The sequence below is a fragment of the Platalea leucorodia genome (assembly GCF_965183815.1).
Source record: "Platalea leucorodia genome assembly, chromosome: 19".
NCBI classification, from domain to species: domain Eukaryota; kingdom Metazoa; phylum Chordata; class Aves; order Pelecaniformes; family Threskiornithidae; genus Platalea; species Platalea leucorodia.
In genome coordinates this window covers 895,430-922,232 of record NC_138841.1, presented here as the reverse complement: position 1 = coordinate 922,232, position 26,803 = coordinate 895,430, and the positions used below count along the sequence as shown (strand labels likewise).

General features: G+C 59.4%; 1 protein-coding gene across 2 annotated transcripts in view; it reads left to right on the top strand.

Moving 5' to 3' along the window:
- ITPR3 (inositol 1,4,5-trisphosphate receptor type 3) overlaps positions 1-26,803 on the top strand; it is a 42,836-nt gene that overhangs the window by 9,205 nt on the left and 6,828 nt on the right. For both annotated transcript variants that reach the window (XR_014230156.1, XM_082329977.1), the window contains exons 3-48: positions 3,041-3,162; positions 6,338-6,424; positions 6,600-6,758; positions 6,891-6,989; positions 7,115-7,198; positions 8,168-8,314; positions 8,702-8,797; positions 10,023-10,073; positions 10,631-10,773; positions 10,949-11,048; positions 11,340-11,500; positions 12,224-12,365; positions 12,609-12,770; positions 12,915-13,087; positions 13,214-13,333; positions 13,496-13,678; positions 13,763-14,014; positions 14,300-14,444; positions 14,611-14,758; positions 15,068-15,264; positions 15,416-15,545; positions 15,832-15,889; positions 16,099-16,264; positions 16,430-16,594; positions 16,810-16,878; positions 17,337-17,462; positions 17,637-17,759; positions 17,932-18,132; positions 18,504-18,755; positions 18,847-18,972; positions 19,285-19,410; positions 19,529-19,649; positions 20,395-20,579; positions 20,716-20,864; positions 21,045-21,153; positions 21,325-21,415; positions 21,656-21,825; positions 22,485-22,659; positions 22,742-22,926; positions 23,296-23,496; positions 23,913-24,023; positions 24,322-24,417; positions 24,629-24,730; positions 25,018-25,104; positions 25,769-25,879; positions 26,339-26,531. Coding sequence is in view for 1 of the 2 variants with exons in the window: in XM_082329977.1 (XP_082186103.1) it covers positions 3,041-3,162; positions 6,338-6,424; positions 6,600-6,758; positions 6,891-6,989; positions 7,115-7,198; positions 8,168-8,314; positions 8,702-8,797; positions 10,023-10,073; positions 10,631-10,773; positions 10,949-11,048; positions 11,340-11,500; positions 12,224-12,365; positions 12,609-12,770; positions 12,915-13,087; positions 13,214-13,333; positions 13,496-13,678; positions 13,763-14,014; positions 14,300-14,444; positions 14,611-14,758; positions 15,068-15,264; positions 15,416-15,545; positions 15,832-15,889; positions 16,099-16,264; positions 16,430-16,594; positions 16,810-16,878; positions 17,337-17,462; positions 17,637-17,759; positions 17,932-18,132; positions 18,504-18,755; positions 18,847-18,972; positions 19,285-19,410; positions 19,529-19,649; positions 20,395-20,579; positions 20,716-20,864; positions 21,045-21,153; positions 21,325-21,415; positions 21,656-21,825; positions 22,485-22,659; positions 22,742-22,926; positions 23,296-23,496; positions 23,913-24,023; positions 24,322-24,417; positions 24,629-24,730; positions 25,018-25,104; positions 25,769-25,879; positions 26,339-26,531 (6,399 nt within the window). In the remaining variant the exon portion in view is untranslated. The remainder of the gene's footprint in view (positions 1-3,040; positions 3,163-6,337; positions 6,425-6,599; positions 6,759-6,890; positions 6,990-7,114; positions 7,199-8,167; positions 8,315-8,701; positions 8,798-10,022; positions 10,074-10,630; positions 10,774-10,948; positions 11,049-11,339; positions 11,501-12,223; positions 12,366-12,608; positions 12,771-12,914; positions 13,088-13,213; positions 13,334-13,495; positions 13,679-13,762; positions 14,015-14,299; positions 14,445-14,610; positions 14,759-15,067; positions 15,265-15,415; positions 15,546-15,831; positions 15,890-16,098; positions 16,265-16,429; positions 16,595-16,809; positions 16,879-17,336; positions 17,463-17,636; positions 17,760-17,931; positions 18,133-18,503; positions 18,756-18,846; positions 18,973-19,284; positions 19,411-19,528; positions 19,650-20,394; positions 20,580-20,715; positions 20,865-21,044; positions 21,154-21,324; positions 21,416-21,655; positions 21,826-22,484; positions 22,660-22,741; positions 22,927-23,295; positions 23,497-23,912; positions 24,024-24,321; positions 24,418-24,628; positions 24,731-25,017; positions 25,105-25,768; positions 25,880-26,338; positions 26,532-26,803) is intronic.

Sequence of the window (26,803 nt, the reverse complement as noted above, 5' to 3'; positions counted from 1 at the left end):
TTTCTGCCTGGCTGCCCACGTGCTCGGCATGCTGCAAAAGGCAGTGAAGGGCCGTGTCCCAGAGAGCGTCCCGGTTGGGTTTGAGCGCCCGGTGCATGGAGCATATAGCTGGGGAGGGTACATAGAGCTGTGAAATTTCCCCAAACTGGTGATTGCGTTGTTGGATTTGGGGACTGGTGTGGGGCAGCCATTCTTTTCATCCCAGCTACTGTAATTCTAGGCTCTCTTTAAAAAAAATCGTTAAAAATATTGGTTCCCCACTTTGCTTTGTGCCTCCACCCCTTTCTCAGGGTGGCTTTAACATCCCACAGCGGAGTGCCATGCAGCACCCTTCCCCATGCGGTCCCACCCGAGCAGCGACTTGCCTCTCCATGGGAGCCATTGCCACTAATTTGTGCGTGGGGCTAATTAATGAGCCATCCAACAGCTCCCCGGAGTCGTGCAGCCTGGGGAGCCGTCCCACGCCCAGACATTGCTGGACTTTCACCTGGAGTTGGATGGGAAGAGCTGGAAGCAGGCGCGGGGTGGCCGCTGCAAGCCGTGTCCCAGCAGCCGCACCGTCTCCCTGCCTGGACATGGGTGGGTGTCGAATCTCTTTTCCAGGCAAAAGTCTGGTCTAGACTCAGCCCTGCTCCATGCAAACCCTATCAGGATATCCAGGCGCTTGTTTTAATGGCCGGAAAAGTAGCAGTCTGCCTTCTCGATAGCTATCACTGCGAGGGAGGTAAAAACAACAGGCTGCTGCTTTCCCCTGCAGCAGCAGCAAGAGGCTTAAGAGGATTTTCATGTGCTGTTGCTGTCCCCATATCCTGTGGCTGGACCCTGCCCTATCCTGCGCTGCGGTGAGGCGCACGCGGGTCGCGCCGGGGCCCGGCTCGGCTTCCCGGGGAGGAAACGGGACCCTTCTCCCGGAGTCCGGTCTCAATGGCTTTTTGGAAATGCCAAAACCCACCCGGGAGCCTGTCCCTGCGGCAAGGGACGCGCAGCTCGGCTGTCTGCATCGCACCGGGGCTCGGCTCTCTGAGAGACGCCTGGCACCTCTCAGTTATTTGCCTTTTTTTTTTTTGTGGTTTCTTTCCCCCCCAAGGCTCTTCCCAGCCCTGCGTTCAGGCACGTCAGGGGAAAAAAGCAAATAAAGTGCTTCAATCCTGCCCTGAGCAGGCGCCACGGTGGCTGCAAGGCGAGCGGGCAGCGAGACCCCCGGCTGTGCTGCTGCCCGAAATGCCCTGCTTCCCCCCGCGGTTCGCAGGAGGTTTGGCCTCCGTGGCTGTGCCGGGCCGTGGCAGGTCGGCCGGGCATCGCCAGGCCGGGCCGTGGCAGGTCGGCCGGGCATCGCCGTGCCGGGCCGTGGCAGGTCGGCCGGGCATCGCTCTGCTGGGTTGCTCTCACCGAGCGGTGCTGATGTGGGAGCTTTCCTTGGCTTCCCTCTTTTCCACCCACCATCCATCCTGCAAAAAATTGTCGGTGCTTAGGCCTGGGTGCCAAACTCTCTGGCTTCCAACACAAGCTTTGCTGTAGACTTTCTGTGAGCAAATGACTGTGCCTCAGTTTCCCTCCTTGCAAAACAAGGCTTAGTACTGAGACAGGGATGTCAGGCAGCCCCTCTGGGCAGGGCGTGCCTGGAGCCAGGGGTTTGATTTGCACCTATCTCTTAATAGCTATGATGTTTGTTTTTTTTTAACTCCCCCCTAGTTTCTACTTTCTACCCAGTCCTTTTGCAGCCTAATTAGCAATTTAATGAAAACGATTTCAGGTGCTGCAGGTGGCCCAAGTGCTTCTGTAGCCCTGCTCGGAGGCAGTGGGAGAAGGCAGCCAGGCATTGCAGCAGCTACACTCAGTCCCCGATTAAAAGCCTGGCGTCACGGCCTCCTTGGCACGGGATATGCCATTAGCAAATAGACCTGTAAGGCGAAATGTGAAACTTGGCCTCTTCCCAGCAGCCCGAGCCGGTGAGAACTGTGCTCTGCACTTGTTTGTTCGTCACTCCCAGGTAAATAAATACGTGCTTGCCAGCGACTCGGGACCGGGGCCAGAGATGGAAGTGATTTTTTTCTTTTTGTGTCTGAAGTTTCTGGGCTGCTATTTCAGGCTTCATTAGGGCGATTTGGGCTGCAGAGCCCTTCCTGCCCTCGCCCTGTGCAGCTTCCAGCCCGGAATGAGGCTTTGGGAGATGTAAGTGCCTCCTCTTCTCCAGAGATCTGCTCTCGTGCTTCAGTTCCCAAAGCCTGGACCTGGGTGTCTGCAGTTCCCACTCCCCATCCTGACTGCAGCAGCCTGGGGAGAAACAGGCAAATTGGGGCAATCTGCAGAGCATGGATACGCCACAAGTGTTTGGGGGAGCTGGGATGCAAACCTGTGCCCTTCAGGTCCCCAAAGTGTTGCTTTTAGGACTCGAAATGGAGCTGTTGACATACAGATTTTAGGAGCGGTTGCTCATAGCTTCCAGCACTGGTAATTGAGGCTCCCCGTGAGCAGTCACGGGAGAACAGCAGCCTGTTTGCAAAACCGGTGTATCCCGACGGCACGGCCGTCGTGGGGCAGCAACCCGCGGTCCTGCTGGCTCGGGGTGTCCGCTGGGCAGGGTGACAAGGGAGATGTGGAGACGTCTGCTCACATCCCGGTCTCACGGCGCCCGCGTCCTGCCGGCCTCCCTCCCTCCCTCCCTCCTGGCGGGATCCTCTCCTCCTTTGGTGCAGCTGGGCTTCATCAGTACTTTTTCTCCCCCCGAAGTTTTCCTTCCCAAATTGCACAGCCGTTTCTGATGGGAACACTTCTAATGGCGAGTCCAAGAAGTGGAGTCACTCCTGGACTCATTATTTACTCTGATTTGAAACTAGTCCACCAGCTAATACAAGGTGACGTGACCCTCCACCAGTCCTGGCCAGGTCTCCCTTGGACCCCCAGACTGGGTTGTTGTGGGTTAGGAGGACCATCTCCCAGTGATGGGGAGCATCGGTGACGTTGGCCCTGCTGGGGACACACTGGTGGCTGGCGACTGTGTGGCTGCTGCAGCCTCATGCTTGCCTCCCTCTCCTCCCAGATTGCCTCTTCAAAGTATGTCCCATGAACCGCTACTCTGCCCAGAAGCAGTACTGGAAGGCCAAGCAAACCAAGCAGGACAAGGAGAAGATCGCGGACGTGGTGCTGCTGCAGAAGCTCCAGGTGAGCGGGGCTCCCCGGGGCAGGGAGTGGGTGCGAGGGACCGTCCTCGCCGGGCTGGACAGTCCCCATGGGCTGGTTGGGTGATGACATCCAAACCTCTCACCGTGCAAATCGTGATATGTTTTGCTTCCCTGAGAACAGCCTGCGTGGGAGACCAGGGCCTGCCCTGGGTTTTGCTGTACTCAGTACCCCTCTGCTCGGCTCTGTTGTCTCCTGTCCCACCGCCCTCCCCGTTACCCACAGCCACCTTTTCTAGAGGAACGGCTCCTGTAGCTGTCAGCTCTTAATTACTCATGGCATACGATGGCTAATAAGGGGGTTGAGATAGGAGGTCTGTCAGCGCTTTGCGCTGGCGCCTGCAGGACTGAGGGTGGCAGTCCCCGACGGACTGGCCCCAGGGACGTGCGGTGCAGCCTGGGGTTCTTATGAGATGCAATTGAACCTTGGCTGCTGCCACAGGCTCCTGATGGAGCTTTCGCGCCGTGCCTGCACGTGTGCCCTCGGTGCAGCGGGGAGCCCTGGGCAGCGTGGCGGGGCCAGGCTCGGTCCGTGCCGCGGCACAGCAGAGTGAATACAGCAGCGACCAAGGAGCCGCAGGTGATTTTGTTGCTCCCAGTGCAAGGGAGATGTCCCAGGCAAGACCTGCAGAGAAGGATCCAGGGGACTGAGCAGGCGGGGAGAGGAAGGAAAGATAGCAATACCGCTTTTGGGATGAGAGGTGGCATCCACCTGCCTTTCCACCCTCGCCGCCGTGCCCAGCCTTTGCTGTCTCAGCCCTTCTGATGCTCCTCTTGCAGAGGAGCCCATGGCAGAGCAGGGAGAGGTGCTCTGGGAGCACAGCCCCGCACCCCCCGCAGCACCCAGGGGTGCCTGGCGCGGAGGAGGGAGCTGCTGCGGCCAGGACCTGCTCCAAAGGGCTGGGGAAGAGAAAGGCTCCTGTTGACTTCCATGAGGTTTGGAAAAGGCCCATGTCAAACATTGCATAATCGGCTCAGACAGCTGGCAAGGCCCCGAGGATGATTCAGAAAACCAAAGCTCAGGAGGGATTCATTAAATCATCTCGTCAGGCTTCAAGCCCAGCCCCAGCCCCACGGGTCCCCCAGTTTTGCCTTTGGGGAGCGAGGTCTGATGCAGTGTCTGGACAGGGCATCCCGGCGTGGTTCAGAGATGCCAGGACAGGGTCGGTGCCTCCTGCCGTGTCCAGCCGTACGTGGCCGCTGGTGTGTGGAAACACTATTTTCCTGCTCCGGTTAGACTGTAACTTGTAATGTCGACAGCTGTACTGGCCACAACTGGACAGAGAGGCTCATTTCTGAGCCTGATTGATTGCACCTTGGTTAAGATTTGTCTTAAAGAGATTCTGTCATTTCCTTGCTCCTTTCCGCTGCTCCTCGTGTTGCCCTTTTGGCAAATGCTGCCGTGCATCCGGAGCCGAGCGCTGGAGGAGGCTGGGCAGGGAGGGAGCTCTGCAGAACGCTGCCCGTGCTGCCGCGAAGCCCCTGGACGTCCTGGCAGGATGCTGGACTCCAGGCTGCGATTTATCAGTGTCCCCCGCAGGCTGAAAACATCTTCCAACCCATGGAGATAATTTCCTGAAGGAGAAGCAGCCCGGGTCTCAAGCGGAGGATCCCTGCCCAGCCGTCCGCAATGCCCACGGTTGCCTTTCCAAGCTTGTGCTCTTGTGCCGTTGTTTTTAAGTGGGTTTAAGGCTCGGCGTTTTCTCGGCTGACTAATTGTAGGTGCAGCCAGATGCAGTGCAGACATGCCATGGAGGCTTTCCTCCTGCTCTGCTCGTGTCTCCCCATCCTCCCTGCACCCTCCGGGGCTGCCCACCCCTGTGTGCATCCCTGACACCCCATCCCACTGTGGCTTGGGGACAGAGCCTGTCCCATCCAAGGGATGTGCTGGGAACGTCAGCCCCCGTGGGCTTGCCTGCTCGGGGCAGAGGCTTCCTACTCCTGGCCCCACTGGTTTTCGGGAAGGGAGGAGCTCAGATCTGGACACAGATCTAGGACACGCTGCGGTGCTGGATCTCTTGCTGGAGCCATGTTGCTCCATGGGGTTGTTGTTAAACTCCCAGCTCCCCATCAGTGCGGGATTTCTTGGCAGCATCTTTGTTTTCCTGATGGCAGCAGGCACCGCCGCGGGGCTGACGTCCCCTGGGTGGCACCCAGAGCTGTGTGGGGACGGAGAGTTAACTAAAGTGCTGGCAACATTCGAAAGAGCAAAGGGTTTGTACTGCCACAATGGGTGCCAGGCACGTTCAAAGCCCCGGCATCGCCTGCGTGGGCACTCACGGACCATTTGCCCCCATCCTCCTGCAGGGTGTGGAGCCATCATTCCAGCTGTGTTTCCCAATTCCTTCTGCTCTCAAGCAAAAGGGGGTGAAAGCAGGATGGGAACGGGTGGATGCTCTCCCAGCTCCATCCCTCGCTGCCGTTTCCCATCCCAGCTGCAGGGGAGCACTGGGTTGGTGCTGCCCGGGCTGTGCCTGGGCTGGTGCCAGGGCTGTCGGCGCACCCTCGCCGTTCCCAGACGGATCCGCTGCGGGAGCAAGTTCCTGCCTTGCTCCACGTACATCGACATCGCTCCTCCGGCTGCCAGAGCCACCGTGCAGAAAATGTCTGTGGTTTTGGAGAGAGGGGCTGCAAGTGGTGCTGAGCAATCCATTCCTGAGGCGTCTTGGCCAGCATCCGCTGCAGCAGGTCTGGACCTGCAGCCATCTCCGGGCACGGCACTGCCGGCACGGGGCCTTTTGCTCTTTCGTCTCGGTGCTGCCGGGAGCCCCCGGCCCTGCTGCAGCAGAGCTGAGATGGGTGCATTGCCCCAGCCTGCCCCATGCAGAGTCCCCGTTTGGTGCTGCCCCATAAGACCTGCTGGGGTTTGGGGGGGAATTTCGGTGCCATTTTGTCCCTGTCCTAATTTTTAAGTTCTCGGTTTAAAGCTTGCATGGACCTCATACAGGTGCTCAGGGCCACACCAGGATCCCGGCCTGAGCTCTCGGATGCTGAGGACCATATTATAGCTATGGACGGCGTTGTTTGGGGACAGAGGGATGCTGACACTGCATCCCAGCCTGTCCCGTCCTCCCCATAGCTGAGGGTGCAGGTGGCCCCTTTGGCTCCAGGGGAGTGAGGAGGGTGCTGCTACACTCAGCTCTTCTTTCGGCATTCAGCATGCAGCCCAGATGGAGCAGAAGCAGAACGACACAGAGAACAAGAAAGTGCATGGCGACGTGGTGAAGTACGGCAGCGTCATCCAGGTACGGGCGCTCGCTTTCCCCTCCTCCGTGCTCGGCCGATGGGTTTTGGGGGGAGATGCACAGATCCAGCACACGCCAGTCAGGCAGCTGCTGGGAAGGGGCTCGCGGGATCGCTCCTGGGTGCGACCAGGCCTGGGGACCTCTGGGGGGCTCACCCTGACGTTCGCCTTTCCAGCTCCTCCACATGAAGAGCAACAAGTACCTGACGGTGAACAAGCGGCTGCCAGCCCTGCTCGAGAAAAACGCCATGCGGGTGACGCTGGATGCCACCGGCAATGAGGGATCCTGGCTCTTCATCCAGCCCTTCTGGAAGCTGAGGAGCAATGGAGATAACGTGAGTACAGGGCCAAAAAGTCCCTAAATTAAGCTGTGCAGAAAGCACCGTGTGTGCTGCCTGCCAGGGCTCGCCTCCCCGCCGGGCGCCCGGTCTCATCCTCGCTCCCTCCTTTCCCATTTTGCTCCCCAGGTAGTCGTGGGAGACAAAGTCATCCTGAACCCCGTCAACGCCGGGCAGCCGCTGCACGCCAGCAACTACGAGCTTGCTGACAACGCCGGCTGCAAGGAGGTACGGGGGGCTGGGCTGCCTCTGCAGGGTCTGGCTGTTAGGGCTTGCCTGTTTTTTTTTTTTTTCCTTTTTCTTCCGTTTTTCCCTTGTGCCAGGGATCATGACCTCGCTCTCTTGCTCCGTAGGTGAACTCAGTCAATTGTAACACCAGCTGGAAAATCAACCTTTTCATGCAGTTCTGCGACCACATGGAGGAAGTGCTGAAAGGGGTGAGGAAGGAGGTCCGGCTGCCGCCAGCCGCCGGGGCCGCGGGGGGATGCGGGGGGCTCCGGGGACCCAGCCCCGCTCCCCTGCGGGGACAGGACGTGTGAGCAGCCGTTTGGCTGCGTGACAAGGGCAGAGCAGAGAGCCTGCCTTGAGGACCTTGATTTCTAGAATTTACCACTTGGAGAACTTAACCGCAAGCTAGGGTTGGATATTTTAGTATCTCCTGGCAGCAGGTACCCAGGGGGCATGAAATTACCCTCTGCCTTATTGTATTAAATTGGCTCTCGAGGACAATGCGAGGCACACGTAGTGCCAGCAGTGGCTCCTAGCTGCGAGGGCAATTTTCGGCTGTTTAGCTGTGGAGCAGGGCTGGCTGTTGCCTGGGAAAGGAACTTTCCCCGCGGAGCCATTGTTCGGGGCTGAGGTCCTCCAGGAAGCAGCTGGATGGATATTGATTGTTATGATCTTACAGACCCTCGTCCCCAGGCGCCGCACTTATCCCTGGCTTCCCGCATCCACCGCATCCTCCTTCCCGGGGCGTTAATGCCTTGGTGAGCGGAGCCTCTGCCCCCTCCAGGGGTGTAAAGTGGGGGGTTTGCACCCATTTTACAGCCCAGGAAGGGGAAGCAGAGAGAAGTGGCTTGTAAGAGTAAATGGAGTGATGGCATTGCGGAGTGCAGGGTGCCCCGTGCCCATGCAAGATGCCCTCCCCGGGGTTTGGAGGAGCATTTCTGCTGCTAGAGGCAGGTTTTAGCACAGCTCAGGTAGGTAGGACTGGAAGAACTGGTGGTGCCCTGTGATGGCCGGGCTCCCGTGGTCCTGCCGTGCCGTGGCTGGGAGCTGTGCTCTGCTCTGGACCATGTAGGGAGGGAATCCCATCCCCTTGCAGGGTAGGGGGGGGTCACAGGAGGAGATACGTCAGCTTGTAGGAGAGCCACGTCCCTGGGTCTCACTACCATGTCCTGGTCCAGGGGGACGTGGTGAGGCTCTTCCACGCCGAGCAGGAGAAGTTTCTCACCTGTGACGAGTACAAAGGCAAGCTGCACGTCTTCCTCCGCACCACCCTGAGGCAGTCGGCCACCTCGGCCACCAGCTCCAACGCCCTGTGGGAGGTGGAGGTGAGCGGGGAGGGGATGGAGCGCGTGTCCCTGGGCTTTCGGGGTACCTCTGTGGTTGCTGCACTTTCACTGGGAGCAGTGGTGCTAGAAGCAATGGTTATTTCTATAAACTTCCACCTCTGGTAGCCTGGCCGCCCTGGTGAAAGCCAGCGCAAGGCTCAAGCTCCATGAGAGCACCGGGAACTGCGGCTGTTGGTGGATGGGCACCGGTGTCTGTCTAAGCTCTGCGCCCCGAGTATATTTGCTCGTGGCCACCTTTGAGATAGGATGGGGCTCTTATCACCAGTGTTTGCCTGGGGTCAGCGGAGGCTCGGAGGCAGGAACAGCATCCTGGCTCCCCGCAGCCCCGCGCGCCAGCGGCTGAGCTCTCTCCTCTGCTTCTCCCAGGTGGTCCACCACGACCCGTGCCGAGGGGGAGCCGGGCACTGGAACGGCTTGTACCGCTTCAAGCACCTCGCCACAGGCAACTACCTGGCAGCGGAGGTAAGGGGGCAAGCAGAGGGACGCAGAGACCTGCCCTGCCCTCGAGAGGCTGGTACCAGCCCTTGCAAAGGCAGTGCCCGCCTGCCCTTAGAGCACGATGCCCAGGATTGCCTCTGGCCCCGCTCCAGTTTGCTTTCGGAGCCGTCCTGCCCTGGGCCTCTGCGGCTCCTCCTTGCTCGCAGGAGGCATTGGCACCGGGGCTGTGAGCGTCATCGTCATTTGCCCGTTTGCAGGGCTAGGCTTTCCCCCTGAAATCCCCCGCCCCACAGTGCAGGGGTTCACTTGCCAAAATTGCTGTTCCTGGCTCTCTCCTCTTCTGGCCCAGGGGGGCAGGAGGGGATGGCCGGGGTTTTCCTCTATTTTGCTCACTCCGGGCCAAGCAACTGTACCAGCACGATCTCCTGGTAGGATGGAAGTGGGAGATAATTCATCCTGCGTTTAACTCTTCCTGGTCAGGTTTTGCCCATCCTCATCCTCTGGTCCACAGCAGCATCCAGGGCTGTCCTTGCCTGGGGAGGGTGTGGGCAAAATCTGGGCCTGGAAACATCATTTACCAAATTTTTTTCCTCCCATTTAAGGCCAGCTTAAGGCCTCCTGACAGAGGCACAAAGAGGTTTCTGCACTTAGATAACATGGTTTATGTGACACAAATGAGCTGCCAGGACCAAGGGAAGGACAGTGTTACACCCTGCTGCCGGGGGAGCAGGGATGTACCGGGGGGGATCGTGGTGCACTGTGTGTCAAAGGTGCTCCCTAGCTGGAGAAGGCAAAGGCAGCCCCCAGGGCCCCTTCCACCACTGGCAGGATGGAAAATAGCAAATACTGGGGCTCTGAAATGGCTGCTTTAAGCCAAAAGCCACTCAGGTGACATCTGCAGAGGAAAGAAGATCACAGAATGCTCCCCATCCCAGGCTGCTTCTGCCTGGCTTGTGTTGCTCGCTGAGACCTCAGCCTGGGGCCTCCAGGGATTTGCAGCAAGAGCTCGTCTTGCTGCGGCGTGGAGCCCCGGGTCTGCTCGCCGGGGCTCACCCCGTCCCGCTCCTCGGGGACGGAGCACTGTGCACTGGGTACGGGTCACGTCTTCCAGCCCCAGCTGGGCCGGTTTCATCTCTCTGCGATGTGATTGAGGAAGGCAGGAATAGAGATAACACCCTGTGCTCAGGGTTTGGAGGGACTGAGTGGGAGGACTGATAGCTGTCTTTCATCTCCCTCTTTAACTTTTCAGGAAAACCCAAGTTATAAAGGAGACGTGGCTGAGCCCAAAGCAGCACCCACGGTGAGCTGTGTGCAGCCTCGCTAGCAGAAATGCTGCTGCCGCTGCCTGAAACCACGCCGTCTCTTAGACTCTGCCTGAAAGCAGGGACATGCCCTGAACCAGAGCCCGCTGCGGGGACAGTGCCCGCGCCGTGCCGCCGGGTCCCGCTGCCCAGCAGAGCATCCCCACGCCTCGCGCTGTAGAGTAGCATCCCTATGTCCCGCTTGCGAGAGGATCCTGCCGAAATCTGTTGGAGGGATCCCAGTGCATGCTGGCTCCCCAGGCCATGGGGAAGTGCTGGTAGAGAGAGATTTGGACTTTCAGGGGGTTTTTTCTCTTTGCTGTTGGTGAGATTTGGAGAAGGGGTGGCCTTGTAGCTCAGGTGCATCACGCTGCGCTTGCGCTCTTGCAGCCCCTCATGCGTCTCCGCTCTGCGAGGCTCAGCCCAGCATCCGAGCAAAAGCTTCTGCTCTGAGCGTAGCCGCTGCGTGTCTCCTCCGATGCCAGGCGCGCAGGGAGGCTGGGCTCAGCAGGGCGGCTGCCCTGCGCCGGGCTCAAAACCGCTTTCCCTGGTGCAGGGGGGCAGCAGCCGCGCCAGCCGCAGGAACACGGGGGAGAAGATCAAATACCGGCTGGTGGCCGTGCCCCACGGCAATGACATCGCCTCCCTCTTCGAGCTGGACCCTACCACGCTGCAGAAGACGGACTCCTTCGTCCCGCGGTATGTGAGCATGCATTGCCGTGGAGGGATTGAAATAAAGAAGGGAGGCTTAATTGCGTGGTGTGAAATCTTGGCAAGTCTGTTCCTGGGGGAGTTTTGCCGGGTGTTGGGAGAAGCGGTGGGTGCTGGTGTGTCCGTGCGGGGATCACTCACCAGGACGCTGTGCCATTTGCAGGAACTCCTACGTGAGGCTGCGCCACCTCTGCACCAACACCTGGATCCAGAGCACCAACGTGCCCATTGACATCGATGAGGAGAGGCCCATCCGCCTCATGGTACGGCCCCGCTCCCTCCTCTCGTGCGTGGATTTGTCCCCTGTGCCCCAATAGCTCTTAGCGTGCTCCTTCCCACCCAGCACCCAGGCTTTACCCAGGGACTGAAATACCCTGATGATCCAAGGGGTGGCTGGACATCAGCCTAGAGCCCATCCCAGTAACCTAGAGCCCACCCCAGCCCTTCCAATGGGGACGAACTGGGTCACTGACTTCACTTGGCTTGGTGGCAGATGGTGGGGACATGCTTGGCATTGCCCTGTCTGTGTGATGCTGCTTCCCGTTCCCTCCCAGCTGGGCACGTGCCCCACCAAAGAAGACAAAGAAGCTTTCGCCATCGTCTCCGTGCCTGTGTCTGAGATCCGGGACCTGGACTTTGCTAACGATGCCAGCTCGATGCTGGCCAGCGTGGTGGAGAAGATGAACGAAGGTTTTCTGAGCCAGAATGACCGGAGGTAAAAAGTCATTTCCCCTGGGAGATGGGGCCGCGCTGGGCTGCCCCAAGGGCTCTCCAGCACTGCTGCAGGATGAGGCCCCTGCCTGGGTCTTGGTGCCAGTGCTGTCTTGCTTTCCTGCCCACAACCCAAATCCACGCCTGCTCCTCCCAGGAGTCTGGCGAGGAAACCAGATAACGCCGCAGCCCCGCTCCGGCCCCTCCTTTGCTGCTAGAAAAATATCCAAGGGGCTGAGAGATGGCCCCACGATAGGGGCAGCAGGGTTAGTCACCGTGTTATTTTTAGGTGGGTGGGTTCTTGGTGCTTCCTGAGCAAACACAGATCCCCTGTGGGACAGAGCGAGCTGCTCCCGCCCTGGCAGCCCACCCCCCGCGGGTCCCGCAAAGGTGACTACATGGGCAGAGGCGTTAAATGCAAAATCCCTGGCATGAATCATGAGCAAAGGCCCCTGGCTTTTACCCTGGCACATATAGTTTCCTTAGGAACCATAGGGGTTGTAAAACCTCTTGCTTCAGGGCAGCCGTTAACCTCTAGCAGGGAGGGGAGGATTGGCCAGCAGCTTCCCTGGTGCTGTTTTGAACCTTGAAGGTGGGCTCTTTGGTCCTCCAAAATGTGCCGGCACCATTGCAGGGGCCCGAGTTTGGGTGGACGGCGTGGGGTGGCTGAGCAGCCCCCCCCAACCGGAGCGTCCCACCGCCCCCCTCGCACCGTGCCCCTTTGCAGGTTCGTGATCCAGCTGCTGGAGGACTTGGTGTTTTTCGTCAGCGACGTCCCCAACAATGGCCAGAACGTGCTGGACATTGTGGTCACCAAGCCCAACCGTGAGCGGCAGAAGCTGATGCGGGAGCAGAACATCCTGAAGCAGGTGAGTGGCCCCGGGGCCCTGCATCCGAGCAAGGCTGAGGTCCTGCAGGGATGTCCTGCGCTGCCCAGGGCCACGTTGGAGTCCAGGGATCTGGAAACGCCCGTGGAGGAGGTGTAGCTGGTCTCCAGCTCATGCCCCCGTGATGCACCAAGCCCTCCTGGCAAGCACGGCTGGTGTCCAGCCATGCATGGGGGTGACGGTGTGGAGGGGGACACAGCACTTACCATCTCTGCTTTTGGACAGATCTTTGGGATCCTGAAAGCCCCCTTCAAGGACAAGGGTGGGGAAGGGCCCCTGGTGCGGCTGGAAGAGCTGTCGGACCAGAAAAACGCTCCCTACCAGTACATGTTTCGGCTGTGCTACCGCGTGCTCCGGCACTCCCAAGAGGACTATCGCAAGAACCAGGTGCCTGAGGGGTGACGGGGGGAGCCCCCATCCCACCACGTGTTGCAAAGCCCTGGGGGGCTGCTGAGGCCTCGGTGGGGCAGGGGGCATTGGCAGACCCCGACACGCAGCCCCCTGTGCTCACCGCCTCTCTGCCCGCTCCAGGAGCACATTGCCAAGCAGTTCGGCATGATGCAGTCTCAGATCGGCTACGACATCCTGGCCGAGGACACCATCACGGCCCTGCTGCACAACAACCGCAAGCTGCTGGAGAAGCACATCACGAAGACCGAGGTGGAGACCTTCGTCAGCCTGGTGCGCAAGAACCGCGAGCCACGGTGCGTGTCCAGAAAGGCCCCGTCCCAAAGGGCTTTGTGCTGCGTGATGGGTGGGACGTGCCTCAGTCAGAGGTGCAAAGAGCCCCCGGGGACCCGCTTTCACAGCGAGCTGTCTCTGCTCTGTAGGTTTTTGGACTACCTCTCGGACCTGTGCGTGTCCAACCACATTGCCATCCCCGTCACCCAGGAGCTGATCTGCAAGTGCGTGCTGGACCCGAAGAACAGCGATATCCTCATCAAAACCGAGTGAGTAGCCAAGGGGAGAGGTTTTCCATGATCAGGATTTGGTGCCTGGCCCTGCCTTCCACCAGCTCCCACGGTGCCCTGGTAAAAGCCCCGTCGCCCCTTGAGGTGCAGCCGCTCCCGCTCTGCGGGAGCATCTCCAGTTTTACCCCTTCTCTGCCCTAGGCTGAGGCCAGTGAAGGAGATGTCCCAGACCCACGAGTACCTGAGCATCGAGTACTCGGAGGAGGAGGTCTGGCTCACCTGGACGGACAAGAACAACGACCACCACGAGAAAAGCATCCGGCAGCTGGCACAGGAGGCCCGGGCTGGCAATGCCCATGACGAGAACGTCCTCAGCTACTACAGGTGGTGATCCCACGGCATCTGCTCCCCATGTGAAGACACAAGGGTTGCACATACTCACTCCCTCTCCCCCTCGACCCTGGGCAGGTACCAGCTGAAGCTCTTTGCCCGCATGTGCCTGGATCGCCAGTACTTGGCCATCAAGGAGATCTCCCAGCAGCTGGGTGTGGACCTGATCTTCCTCTGCATGGCAGACGAGATGCTGCCCTTCGATCTCCGAGCCTCCTTCTGCCACCTCATGTTACACGTGCACGTGGACAGGGACCCCCAGGAGCTGGTGATGCCCGTGAAGTTTGCACGGCTCTGGACCGAGATCCCCACAGCCATCACCATCAAAGAGTGAGACACGTTGGGGCTCACAGCGGCTTTGAGGGACAGGGCAGGAGGTGGGATGGCAGATGCCATCCTGTGTGGGGACTGGCTTGGCTTTAGCAGGGACTGGGAGGGGAGCATTTGTGGAGTGAATTTGGCAGGTCTCAGCCTTCAGAAGGAAGCAGGCTCCATCAGTCACGAGCATTGCTTCTGGCCGTGATGGCTCAGCAGCTGCCTGGACAGTGCTCCTTCCAAGCTCGGTGCGAGGAGACTCGCTGCCATTCGGCTCACCCCCACCATCTCCCCTCGCAGCTATGACTCCAACCTCAACGTCTCGCGCGATGACAAGAAGAACAAGTTTGCAAGCACCATGGAGTTCGTGGAGGACTACCTCAACAACGTGGTGAGCGAGGCGGTGCCCTTCGCCAACGAGGAGAAGAACAAGCTCACCTTCGAGGTGCGAGACCTGCCGATGTCACCGGCACGTTGCAGGATGCAGCACGGTTTGGCTGCAGCTGCCTCTGCAACGAGGGTGGCCGCGCTGGCATCTCTCTCCCCCATGTCTGTCTGTCCTGCTCAGCCCCGAGCTCGGCAGGGTCTGGAGTTGCTTTGTCCTTCCCCAGGTTGTCAGCCTTGCCCACAACCTCATCTACTTCGGCTTCTACAGCTTCAGCGAGCTGCTGCGCCTGACGCGGACGCTGCTTGGCATCATCGACTGCGTCCAAAACCCCCAGCTGATGATGCAGGCAGTCTACAACGACGAGGTGACGGGTGAGTCCCTGCTCCATAACCAGGCATAGCCCTATGGGAGGGTGTTTTCTGTGGTCTGCCCAGTGCTTTCCAGTTTTAGCTGCAAGAAAACAAGCCGCTGGTTTGCTGACATGGAACCTTTGGCTGGGTCTGCACTGGGAGACAGGAGGTGTTGAGCCCTTGGCCATGCCAGAGAGATGGCCAGTCTCTCCTACTCGTTCTCTGATTAATATCTACAGCGTTTTGCAGTCTAAGTGGGTCCTTCCATTGGTCCTCTGCCAACTCCCTTTCCATCTGCCTTACCTTTGCCCACTGTGGCTGCCTCTGTAGGAAAGAACGTGCGGAGGTCGATCCAGGGCGTGGGGCAGATGATGTCCACCATGGTGCTGAGCAGGAAACAGTCCATCTTCAGCCCTCCAAGCCTCAGTGCTGGGTCTGCCCCGGAGCAAGTGGACAGAGGGAGGAGCATTGAGAACGAGAACATTGTGGTGATGGAGACCAAGCTGAAGATCTTGGAGATCTTGCAGGTTGGAGCCGGTGGGGAGGTAGAAGCATTGTGGAACTGCGGGTGGGACCCATGGGACGGGGTGGTGAGGGGAAGACATAGGTTTCTGATACAGAGACAGCTGGCATGAAGAGGGCACTCACTTTTGATTTCTTCTTCTCTGCCGCTGCCAGTTCATCCTGAACGTGCGGCTGGACTACAGGATTTCCTACCTGCTTTCCGTCTTCAAGAAAGAGTTTGTGGAAGTCTACCCCATGCAGGACAGCGCAGCCGACGGGACGGCTCCAGCCTTTGACTCCACAAGTAACTCTTCCACTTTGCTCCTGGTACAGCTTCAACTCAGCAAAACCCCCCAGGCTGGGGACACATGGGCGACGGAGGTGACAGCTCCAGCAGCTCTCCACCCACCGCTGCTGCTGGCAGGGAGCATGGGGGGGACTGGAGTTTGTGCAGATGGGATGAGGTGTCCTGTGTCCGTCGTGGATGCTCGGAGCAGGGGCCAGGGAGCTGGGTTGGTTCCTGTGGGTTTCTGCCAATGCCCGGGGGTCACGCTGGCCGCCCCTTTCATCTCCCTTTCCTCTCCCTTCAGCTGCAGCCATGAACCTGGACCGGATCGGCGAGCACGCAGAAGCCATGTTCGGTGTGGGGTGAGTCCCTGCCCCCTCCGGTGCATAGTTAGCCTGGCCATAGGGCTCTTCCTCTCCTGTCCATACTGCCGAGGCTGAAAGCTGCAGGTGATGAGGAAGATGAGGCTCTAAGGGCTAATGCAGCTGGCCGCATCAGCCCCAAGGGGTGACTGAGTGCACGCAAGCTCCCACGTGGCTGCTAACACCAAGCGCTTTCGTCCCGGCTTCAGGAAGACGAGCAGCATGTTAGAGGTGGATGACGAGGGAGGGAGGATGTTTCTGCGGGTGCTGATCCACCTGACGATGCACGACTACCCGCCACTCATCTCCGGCTCCCTGCAGCTCCTCTTCAAGCACTTCAGCCAGAGGCAGGAGGTCTTGCACACCTTCAAACAGGTAACCCTGGTGGGATGCTGCTCTGGAGCACCTCTAAGCCCGCAAGTGGTCATGGGTGCAGGACATGGGATGGGTCCCGGCCCCTTTCCTTGGGCTGGAGGTCTGGAAGAGGAGGGGAATGGGGTTCGTACCCCAAACTGGAAACCCCTGGGAATGTCGCTGCAGGTTCAGCTCCTGATCTCAGCCCAGGATGTCGAGAACTACAAGGTGATCAAGTCAGAGCTGGACAAACTCCGCACTATGGTGGAGAAATCAGAGCTCTGGGTGGACAAGAAGGGCAGCAGCAAAGGGGACAGCACAGTGGAGGGGAACAAGAAGGAGAAGAAAGAGGTGAGAGCCCTGAGCAAGACCCTGGGAACCGGGGTGGGAGGTGAGTGGGAGGCAGAGGTGCAGCTCGCTTCAGTCCAGCACCTAACGCCTCTCGATGGGCCGTGCACCCCTCTCCCTGGAAGAGGAGGGTCGGGGAGGGTCCTGCAGTGTGTAGTTATGCCCCAGGCTTTGGGGAGGTGCAGTGGGACCCCGGTGCTGTTTCTGTCCCCTTGCAGCATGGTGCCGACGAAGAGGTCATTGCTCCGGGAGAGAAGAGCAGCGAGAACTATCAGATAGTCAAGGGGGTAAGTGAGACCGAATCCTGGCCCCAGGGCTGTTCCCGGAGGCACGGCCAGCCATGTCTGCCTGGCCTGGGCTGGCACGGGGGCACCAGCCAGAAGGAAAAGGGTGAAATCATGGGGGGGATTTCCAAGCTCTCATGTAGTTCGGTAGAAATGAGTCCAAGCCAGGGCTCGTTCCTGCCAGCTCAGCACAAGGAGGAGCCCTGTTACATCCCCAGGGCTCGTGAGTGAGCCTTGTGCTGGGGGGACTGGAGGGGAGAGGGTTGGTGATGGGACAAGGGCTCTCTGCACAGCACTGCAAGGAGGATTTCTGAGCGGGGTGCCAAGGTTTGCGAACGATGCAGGGAGCGCCTGGTTTTATGGAGGGCATATCTGGATTGCAAGCAAGCTCCCAGTGCTGGTGGCCATCCTGATGGGCTCCCAGGCTCAGTTCCCCTCTGCCGTGGTCCTTCTCCTCCCAGATCCTGGAGCGGCTGAATAAGATGTGCGGGGTCGGAGAGCAAGTGCGCAAGAAGCAGCAGCGCCTTCTGAAGAACATGGATGCTCACAAAGTGATGCTGGATCTGCTGCAGATCCCTTATGAGAAGGTGGGTGGGCAGAAGCAGGCTGGTCCTGAAGTGCCCAGGGCAAGGGGTGGGGGATGCGGGGACCCCCCTGTGTGGCTGGGTCCTGCAGCTGGGCAGGGCACGAGGGGCAGCAGCCTGCTGCTGCTCTCCATCCCTCGCCAGCTCTGGGTATTTCACTTCTCTGCCTTTCCTCAGGGTGATGCCAAGATGATGGAGATCCTGAAATTCACCCACCAGTTCCTGCAGAAGTTTTGTGCTGGCAATCAGGAAAACCAGGCCCTGCTGCACAAACACCTCAACCTGTTCCTGACCCCGGGGGTAAGGAGAGGGGACCGACGGGCGGTCATGGGGAGAGACTTCAGTACCGCTCCTGGGGCTGAGAGCGAGATGCAAAAGCCAGGAGGAGACCCTGGGAGAGGAGGGGACGGGGCAGGAGGGGAGGCTGTTCCTGGCAGCTCCCCGGCCTCACTCGGCTCCCCTGGTGCCGCAGCTCCTGGAGGCTGAGACGATGCAGCACATCTTCCTCAACAACTACCAGCTCTGCTCGGAGATCAACGAGACGGTGCCGCAGCACTTCATCCACTGCGTGGCCACCCACGGCCGCCACGTGCAGTACCTCGACTTCCTACACACCATCATCAAGGCCGAGGGCAAGTACGTCAAGAAGTGCCAGGACATGATCATGACCGAGGTGAGCACCTCTCCCCCTCAGCCTGAGGGGCCTGAGTGTGGGGTGTAGCAGGGCACGGCTCCTGGGAGGTGCATGGTTGGCCTCTTCCTTGAGGAAGAGCCTTCCCGGCCATGCTGGCTTCTTCCTGGAGTAGGAAGCATCTCCTGGAGCTTAATGCAAGGTCCAAGAGCCAATAACCATTTTGGAGTCCTACAAGCTGTGATTTTTTTGGTTGCACTGCAAATGCCTGCTTTTCCCTGTAAATGCACGGCCCTTTCACGCTTCACCGGCTGCTGCCTCTCCTCGCCCCGCTGCAGAGGACACAGTTTTCTACCTTGCAAGGTTTCTGACCCTCCTTCTCCAGAGCAGTGACCACTGACCCTTCCTTGCAGCTCACCAATGCTGGGGACGACGTGGTGGTTTTCTACAATGACAAGGCTTCACTGGCCACCCTCCTGGAGATGATGACAGCGGCCAGGGATGGGGTGGAGGAGAATAGCCCGCTGATGTACCACATCTCGCTGGTGGACTTGCTGGCTGCCTGCGCCGAGGGCAAGAACGTCTACACAGAGATTAAGTGCACGTCCCTGCTGCCCTTAGAGGATGTGGTGCGGGTGGTGACACATGAGGATTGCATCACGGAGGTACGGGGTGCCCAGTGAGGAGGGTGCCAGTGGCTTTGCACTGATTGCCTTCTCCTGATGGTGCCTGTGCCCCCCTCCCTCTCCCTGGCAGGTGAAGATGGCCTACGTGAACTTTGTCAACCACTGCTACGTGGACACGGAGGTGGAGATGAAGGAGATCTACACCAGCAACCACATCTGGACTCTCTTTGAGAACTTCACCCTGGACATGGCCCAGGTGCGTGGGGAGGGTTGGGTGGGAGCGACACAGCAGCAATGGCTGCTGTATCAGATGGGGACAGGTTGGTGTCACCGAGGCTCCCTCGAAGCCTGGGGGGCCAGACATGGGGCATGGGCACCATGGGGACTTGTGTAGCTGCCACACTAGGGGCTGGGAGCAGTCAGGGCTCTCTGGCGTAGACCCAGGAGCCGTGTCACCGGCCACATCCTTCAGCTCAGCCAGGTCCCAGCAGCGCTGCGTGCCAGCAGCATCTGGCCAGGATGCGTGCTCACCTCGCCCTGGTACCCTCAGCATCCTCCCTTCTCACAGATGTGCAAGAAGCGAGAGAAACGCCTGCCAGACCCTACGCTGGAGAAGTACGTGCTGACGGTGGTGCTGGACACCATCAATGCGTTCTTCAGCTCCCCCTTCTCAGAGAACAGCACCTCGCTGCAGGTAATAAGGTGCTGCGTGGACAGGCCGTGGCTGGGGAAGGAAAGCAGCTCATCGAGCCCCCAAAACAAGATCTGGACACACCTTGCACTGATACATACCTGCCTGCTCTCTCCTTCAGACCCACCAGACCATTGTGGTGCAGCTTCTCCAGTCCACCATGAGGCTGCTGGAGTGCCCCTGGCTGCAGCAGCAGCACAAGAGCTCGGTGGAAGCCTGCATCCGCACGCTGGCCATGGTCGGTAAGGAGCCGCGCCAGTGATGCTCTGTTCCCCGCTGACCAGGAGGATGCAGCCACCCTAGGCTGCCTCTGCTCCGGCAGCGAGCAAGAGCCATCGTCCCTGCTGCGGGTCTTGGCAGCGTGCCCTGGCAAGAGGCTGCTGGCTGGGAATGGCGAGGTTTGGCTCTGGGATGTGCTTTTCTTGAGCTACATCTCCAGGCGTGAGCCGGGTGGCGTGGGAATAACCGAAGCCTGGGCTTGGCTGGGAGATCCCTGGTGTGTCCCTGCTGGTGAAGGGCCTGGAGACAAAGCCAGCATTTGTGGTGGTTTTCCCCCGCCAGGACTTTGCCCTCAGCCTCCTTGTGGCTGCCGGACTCGTGACTTGGGACAAGGATTGTTAGCGCTGAGTCACCATGTGGAAAGGATTGCTCGGTGGTTCAAGGCTGGGTGGGGATTTCCCTTTGTAATTTAAGGCAGGGTGCTTACAACATCTCCATGCTGGGCTTTCCCAACCAAAAACTGGAGGTGGTGCCTCTTTCCATCCTAGGTTGGGCTGGGGGGGCTGTGGGCACTGTTGTGCTGCAGTGGGGAGGGATGGGTGGAAATACTCCACCCCTCACTAGCCTGGAGGAGTTTACTCTTGTATTTAACCTAAATCACCTCTGCTGCAAATGAAGAGCTGGTGAAGGGGTGCCCGGCCCAAGGCAGTGGGTGGGACCCAGTCGATGGGTCATGGCTGTCCCCAACCCCGGCTCTGTCCCCTGCAGCCAAGAGCCGCTCCATCGCGCTGCCCATGGACCTGGACGCCCATGTCAGCTCCCTGCTCAACAGCAGCTCCACCAACACTGTGCAGAGGAATACGTCCAACTACAAGACAGCCACACGGACCTTCCCCCGTGTCTCCACCACCCCCAACCAGTGGGACTACAAGAATATCATAGAGAAGCTGCAGGTATGGGGCAGGGAGGCAGCAGTGGCATGGATCGGTGCATGATAGCGGGAAGGCACTGGCGTTGCAGGGGTCCCTCTCCCATGCTCGTGTCTCCTAGGCATGCATTGGCCCTAAAGGTGTGTGCTGTGACTTGTAGGACATCATCAACGCCCTGGAGGATCGCTTGAAACCACTGGTGGAGGCTGAGCTGTCTGTCCTGGTGGATGTCCTCCACCGGCCAGAGCTGCTTTTCATGGAGGGGACAGAGGCGTTTCAGCGATGCGAGAGCGGAGGTTTCCTGTCCAAGTGAGGATGCTTTGCAATTGCCCAGGGATTGCTGGGAGTGATGGAAAGGGCTGGTGACCGTCATTCTTTGTGGGTTGTACATCCCAGTGTGTGCCTGCGGCCTGGAGGGATGGTGGGAATGGTGCCCTCAGGGACCCCCTTGTCCCTCTCGGCTGTGTGACGGTGGCTCTGCCTTGCCAGGCTGGTGCAGCACACCAAGGACCTCATGGAGACGGAGGAGAAGCTGTGCATCAAGGTGCTGAGGACGCTGCAGCAGATGCTGGTGAAGAGGAACAAGTACGGCGAGAGGGTGAGCACCATGGTCCCACGGCACGTCCTCAGCCCTGCTCCTTGTCTGTGCAGCCCCCGCTTCCCAGGCTGTCAGTGCTCTCCCCGCTGCAGCCCAAGGGCGCTCAGCCTCATTCTGCTCTAGCGCTGGCCCTGGCGTTGGGAGACTCATGACGTTTATTTGTCTTGGCAGGGCAACCTGCTGCGGAAAATGCTCCTGAACAATTACCTGCAGAACAAGAAGTCCGGCTCCAAAGGGGAAATCATGGATGCTGCCGGGGGAGGTGAGTGCCCCTCTCCTGCGCCTTCCCTGTCTCTCTGTGCTGCTCACACACACCTCGAATTCCCAGCTCCCGGGCCATGATGGGATCAGGTCTGCAGCTGGTTGCCATGTCCCCACCTCCATGGGAGTAAAGGATTTGGGGAGGTGAAGGGATGGGACTGAGATGCCCCGGCAGTGATTTCGCTGTGCTTGTGCTCCTGCACTACCACAGCATCACATCCATCTGTGTCCTCTTGTGCAGGCCAAGACCAGGACTGGTCTGCCATTGCTGCTGTCCAGTGCCGGCTGGACCGAGAAGGGGCCACCAAGTTGGTGGCTGATCTCATCATGAACACCAAGAACGAGAAGATCTTCCAAGAGAGCATCCTGCTTGCCATCCGGCTGCTGGACGGAGGCAACACCGAGATCCAGGTGCTGAGCCCCGGCTGCGCGGTGGGCGCCAGTCCCGGGGGGCTTGGGCAGCCAGGGCTTGATGTGTGCAGGGTGCCTGTCCCAGCGCTTGGAAGACGTGGGTGCGGGGCAGCAGACTTTGCCAAAATCCCGTTTGGTTGCATGTGTTTGCTGGCCGTCCAGAGGAGGAATAGCAGAAATCTGTCTGGGTTTGAGTTTTCCAGCTCGGTGGCTGGATGGAGCTGGAGGGCTGGATGCTGTGGAAGGGGCAGGTTGTTGCAGGTTGTTTCTGGAGTAATGCTGATGCCCTCTGCCGGTACTGCTCAAATGGCTCAGGGCTGCAGCTCCTGGGTTATCTTGAATCCTTTATCACAGGGAAGCCGATAAATTAACTGCACATGCAAAGCCCGGTAGGGTTCCAGGCCTGAAGCTGCTGTAATCGCTGCTTGCTCTGTCCCTAACCCTGCTTAGGGTAAAGGAGAGCACAGCGGCAGGGGATGATCCACCCCTGTAAATCCAAGAGGACTGCGATGTCCAGGGCTGTCGCATGGAAATAAACCTGCTCGCCAGGTTCTCTCAGACGAGGTCTTGAGTGCCAGAGGCTACCAAACCAGAGGGGCAGGCAGGGACACTTTGGACCCCATGATGGAGACTTGAACGGCTGTCCTCCCTCCTCCCAGAAATCCTTTTACAACCTCATGACAAGTGACAAGAAGTCTGAGAAGTTCTTCAAAGTTTTGCACGACCGGATGAAGAAGGCGCAGCAGGAGACCAAGTCTACGGTGTCTGTGAACATGAGTGACATTGGGAACAAGCCTCGTGAGGACAAAGACGAGCCTGACCCTGGCACCAAAGGTACGGGGCTGTGTCCCCTTGGTAGAGCCGATGTCTGTCTCGCTGGATAGCCCGATGCTAACGGGGTTGGATTGCCCTCTAGGACGAGGAGACACCTTCGTGATGCCCGGCACCCCCTCCCGATACCCGATGGCTGTTGGGTTTCGGAAGGGCCACGACACCGGGGAGCAGGGTCAGAACAACGAAATGGGGGTGACGGTCCTGATCATGGAGCCTATCCTGCGATTCCTGCAACTGCTCTGCGAGAACCACAACCGGGACCTGCAGGTTGGTTATGGGGCTGCTAGGGCTGGGGCCCAGGGCAGCCGTGGGACTGGGTGTGGGAAGACTGGGCTCTGCCCTCATTGGCTCCATAAAGGCATTGCACCGGCCATTCTGTGCCTCAGTTTCCCCTTCTGTAAATGCACCGTCCCTTATGGATAGCTTTTGGTGTTGTGGAAGGAGCTGTTCACGGCACGACTGTGTCCGTGGGACTGAGTGCTGCTCTCGGATGCCCATACGTTACAGGGTCTGTACGTGCCCAGGCCAATTCTCCATCAAACTGCAGCTGGAGGGGGTGGTGGGAGGGGGATCGGGACTGCCCCCCCCATGCGAGTGATGCCGCTCAGCCCCGTAACTCCAGGCTTTGCTCGACAGAACTTCCTCCGGTGCCAGAACAACAAGACCAACTACAACCTGGTGTGCGAGACGCTGCAGTTCCTCGACATCATGTGTGGCAGCACCACGGGGGGGCTGGGGCTGCTGGGCCTCTACATCAACGAGTACAACGTGGCCCTCATCACCCAGACCCTGGAGACCCTGACCGAGTACTGCCAAGGGCCCTGCCACGAGAACCAGGTCTGTGGGCATCCCCGCAGGTCCGGGTCGTTCCCAGCGCGCCTGGGCGTTTCGCTGCTGATCAGGGATGCCCAAGGGAGGATTTGGGGGGATGTGTGGGAAAGCAGGGACGGGGCCAGCTCTTGGTTTCAGGGTGTGAACAGGAGCAGAACATGGGCAGCAGAGGATGCCAGGGTGCACAGGGCTGCTGCATGGGTTATGAGCTACTGCTTGGCTAGCTAACGTGGTCATGCAAATGGGAGTTAAATAATACAGTGGTGCAAACGGTGCCCTTTCCAGGGGGTGTGGGGCTCCTGGGGTAATCGGGCAGGGTCAGCGCTGTAGGCAGGGCACTGTTTCAGACCTGAGCTGTGTTGGAGGGTGAAGCTGGGAGGACTGGCAGCATCCACGGGATAACACGTTGCGTTGCTCCCCAGAGCTGCATCGTGACCCACGAGTCCAATGGGATTGACATCATCACAGCCCTCATCCTTAACGACATCAGCCCCCTCTGCAAGTACCGGATGGACCTGGTCCTGCAGCTGAAGGTAGGCAGAGCCTGGGGCGGGGGCACGCGGGTGTGCACCCCTGCCTGGGCTTGCTGCCGCGGCCGTGGGCTGTGCTGTGGGGCGAGGTGGCCGCTGTAGCGGGGACTCTGCATGCGTCAGGTCCTTGAGTGTGGGAGCATCTGGGCTTGGTGGGACAGGGCTGGTGCCTCTTCCCCGTGTGAGGCTCAGATGCCTCTAGCGCGGGGGAGTTACAGCTGACCGGGGGGTTTCTGCCTGCCCCAAGGCCCTGGGCAGCGGCCGGGCACAGATTCCCTCAGCAAGAGCTTCTCCTCGCCAGGACAATGCCTCCAAGCTCCTCTTGGCCCTCATGGAGAGCAGACACGACAGCGAAAACGCTGAGCGGATCCTCATCAGCCTCCGCCCGCAGGAACTGGTAAGGGCCGGCAGTGAAACACCCCCAGCCTCCCCCCGCGGAGCCCCCAGCCTCCCCCGGCCGTTGCCTGTGGCTCGGCTGCCACGCTGCTGGTCACTGCCCTCTGCCCCAGCATCCTTGCCTAATGGTTCCCCCAGAGCCATTCGTGGCCAGAGGAGGGGAACCAGCAAGGAGAGGGGGAGAAGCTCACTGTCCCTCTGCTGCCTTCCAGGTCGACGTGATTAAGAAGGCCTATCTGCAGGAGGAGGAGTGTGAAAACGCCGAGGTTTCCCCCCGGGAAGTCGGCCACAACATTTATATACTGGCGCTGCAGGTACTGAGCTGTCACAGCAGGGTCCCTGCCAGGCTGGGCTCCCTGTGCCGTGCCGGGCTCCCACTCACCGATTTGTACATTTTTGTCTATTTATTTGCATTTCCTCCAGCCAGGCTGGCCTCCCTGGGGAGGCATGGCTCGGAAATGTGCTCTTGCCTCCTGTGAAAAGCCAGCCCCCGGGCTTGCCAGCCGCCCCGCTCCCCTGTGCACCCCGTGTCCCGCTCCCATGTGCACCGGTGGCCGCTCGCCAGCCCGTGCTCACCCGGCTCTCGCTGTCCCTCTTCCAGCTGTCCCGACACAACCGGTCTCTGCAGCAGCTCCTGAAGCCGGTGAAGCGAATCCAGGAGGAGGAGGAGGAGGGTATCTCGTCCATGGTATGGAGGGGCCTCGGGCACGGCGGCAGAGCCCCCGCACGCCACCCTAACCCTGACCGGAGACTGCAAAGAGTCTCCCACACTTGCTGAGCCACCCTGGGTTTTCTTGTTTAAGATTTGATGGGGTTTGGTATTCCCCAGGGGGGCTAAAGACAGACAGACCTCTCAGTGCCCTTTGGAGCCAAAACTACAAGTCCGTGCACGTGCCCCAAGCTGCGGAGAGCCGCGTTGGTGGGGCTCAGCCGGAGGGTGACATCCAGCTCGTGGCAGGCGCGGGCTGGTGGCCCTGGCGGGGTCCTGCTGGTGCCCGCTTTCTCCCCTTCCCTTCAGAAAAGGAAGGGCTGAGTCCTTTGCTGTCATTTCTTGCCTATGTACCTTAGATCCTGAATGAGATTCAGCAGTAATATGATTTCCCTGGGGTTTTATGGACATTGATTTGTAATTTGTGGATTAGCAGCATTTGGATGTAATTATTGCAGGGAATTGAATGTCTGTCACCTCAGGGAGAGCTCGTACCCCTTTAGGAAGCTTTAATTCATTTGCTTTTCCCTGAAACCTCATCAGCTTTGGTAGATTTTGAGGAACGCTGTTGTCAGTGCAGAGTTAGACCTGACTCCCCCGGCTGAGGCCGCTCTCATCCTCTCTGCCTCTCCTCACATCCCAGCTCAGCCTCAATAACAAGCAGCTGACGCAGATGCTGAAGTCGACGGCCCCGGTCCAGGAGGAAGAGGAGGACCCGCTGGCATATTATGAGAAACACACGTCCCAAATTGAGGCAAGACCTGTTAGCTGTTGGGTTGCCAGTATGCACATGGCCGGTGAATCCCACGTGTGCTCCAGCTGCCTCTTGCCTGGGAGCCTTCCCATCCCTGTGCCGGCAAGCAGCAGATGGGCCTTTTGCTCTGCAGAGAGCTGGAGGCGTTAGCAGAGCCCGTGAGCTCCTTTTTCTCCCAGCAGCAGTGGGGATGCAGCCGATTCAGCAGCCCCATCCTTGCCTGTCGGCATGGATCTCCCTGCAGATGGGCCAGCAAGGGTTCAGGCACTCTCAGCTTTCCTCCACGCAGCCGGGGCTGCCTTTGCTGGGTCTGTTTGTAGTGTTAGGCGAGTGGCCGGTGATACTCGGATCCCAGTGGAGTGGGAGGGAGGAGGCGAAGGCACAGCTGGGTCTAGGAAAGAGGAACCCAGAGCGTGGCAGGATCTGAGGGCACCATCCCCTTCGCCCTGCTTCCTGCAGATTGTGCGCCTGGACCGGAGCATGGAGCAGATCATCTTCCCCGTGCCTGGCATCTGTGAGTTCCTCACCAAGGAGACCAAGTACCGCCTCTTCACCACCACGGAGCAGGACGAGCAGGGCAGCAAAGTCAGTGATTTCTTCGACCAGTCGTCCTTCCTCCACAACGAGATGGAATGGCAGAAGAAACTGCGCAGTAAGGGCAAACCAGACCTTCCCTTCGGGCGCCCCGGCCAGCACGGGCACTTCGAATAGCCCCTGTGGTGAAACTGGGAGGCAGCCCTGCTTCGAAAGGGCTGCAAACCCTGGCAGCAGCCTGGAAATCACATCTCCGAGCTCCTTGTGCCCCTCGCTCTGTAGAGCACAACAGGCTCGGCAGTTTGCAGGGAAGGGAAGTTAATCAAGATCCGGGGTGGGTGTTTCCTCCATGCCTGTTAGTGCAGTTCCTTGGCAGCCTGAAATGCATCT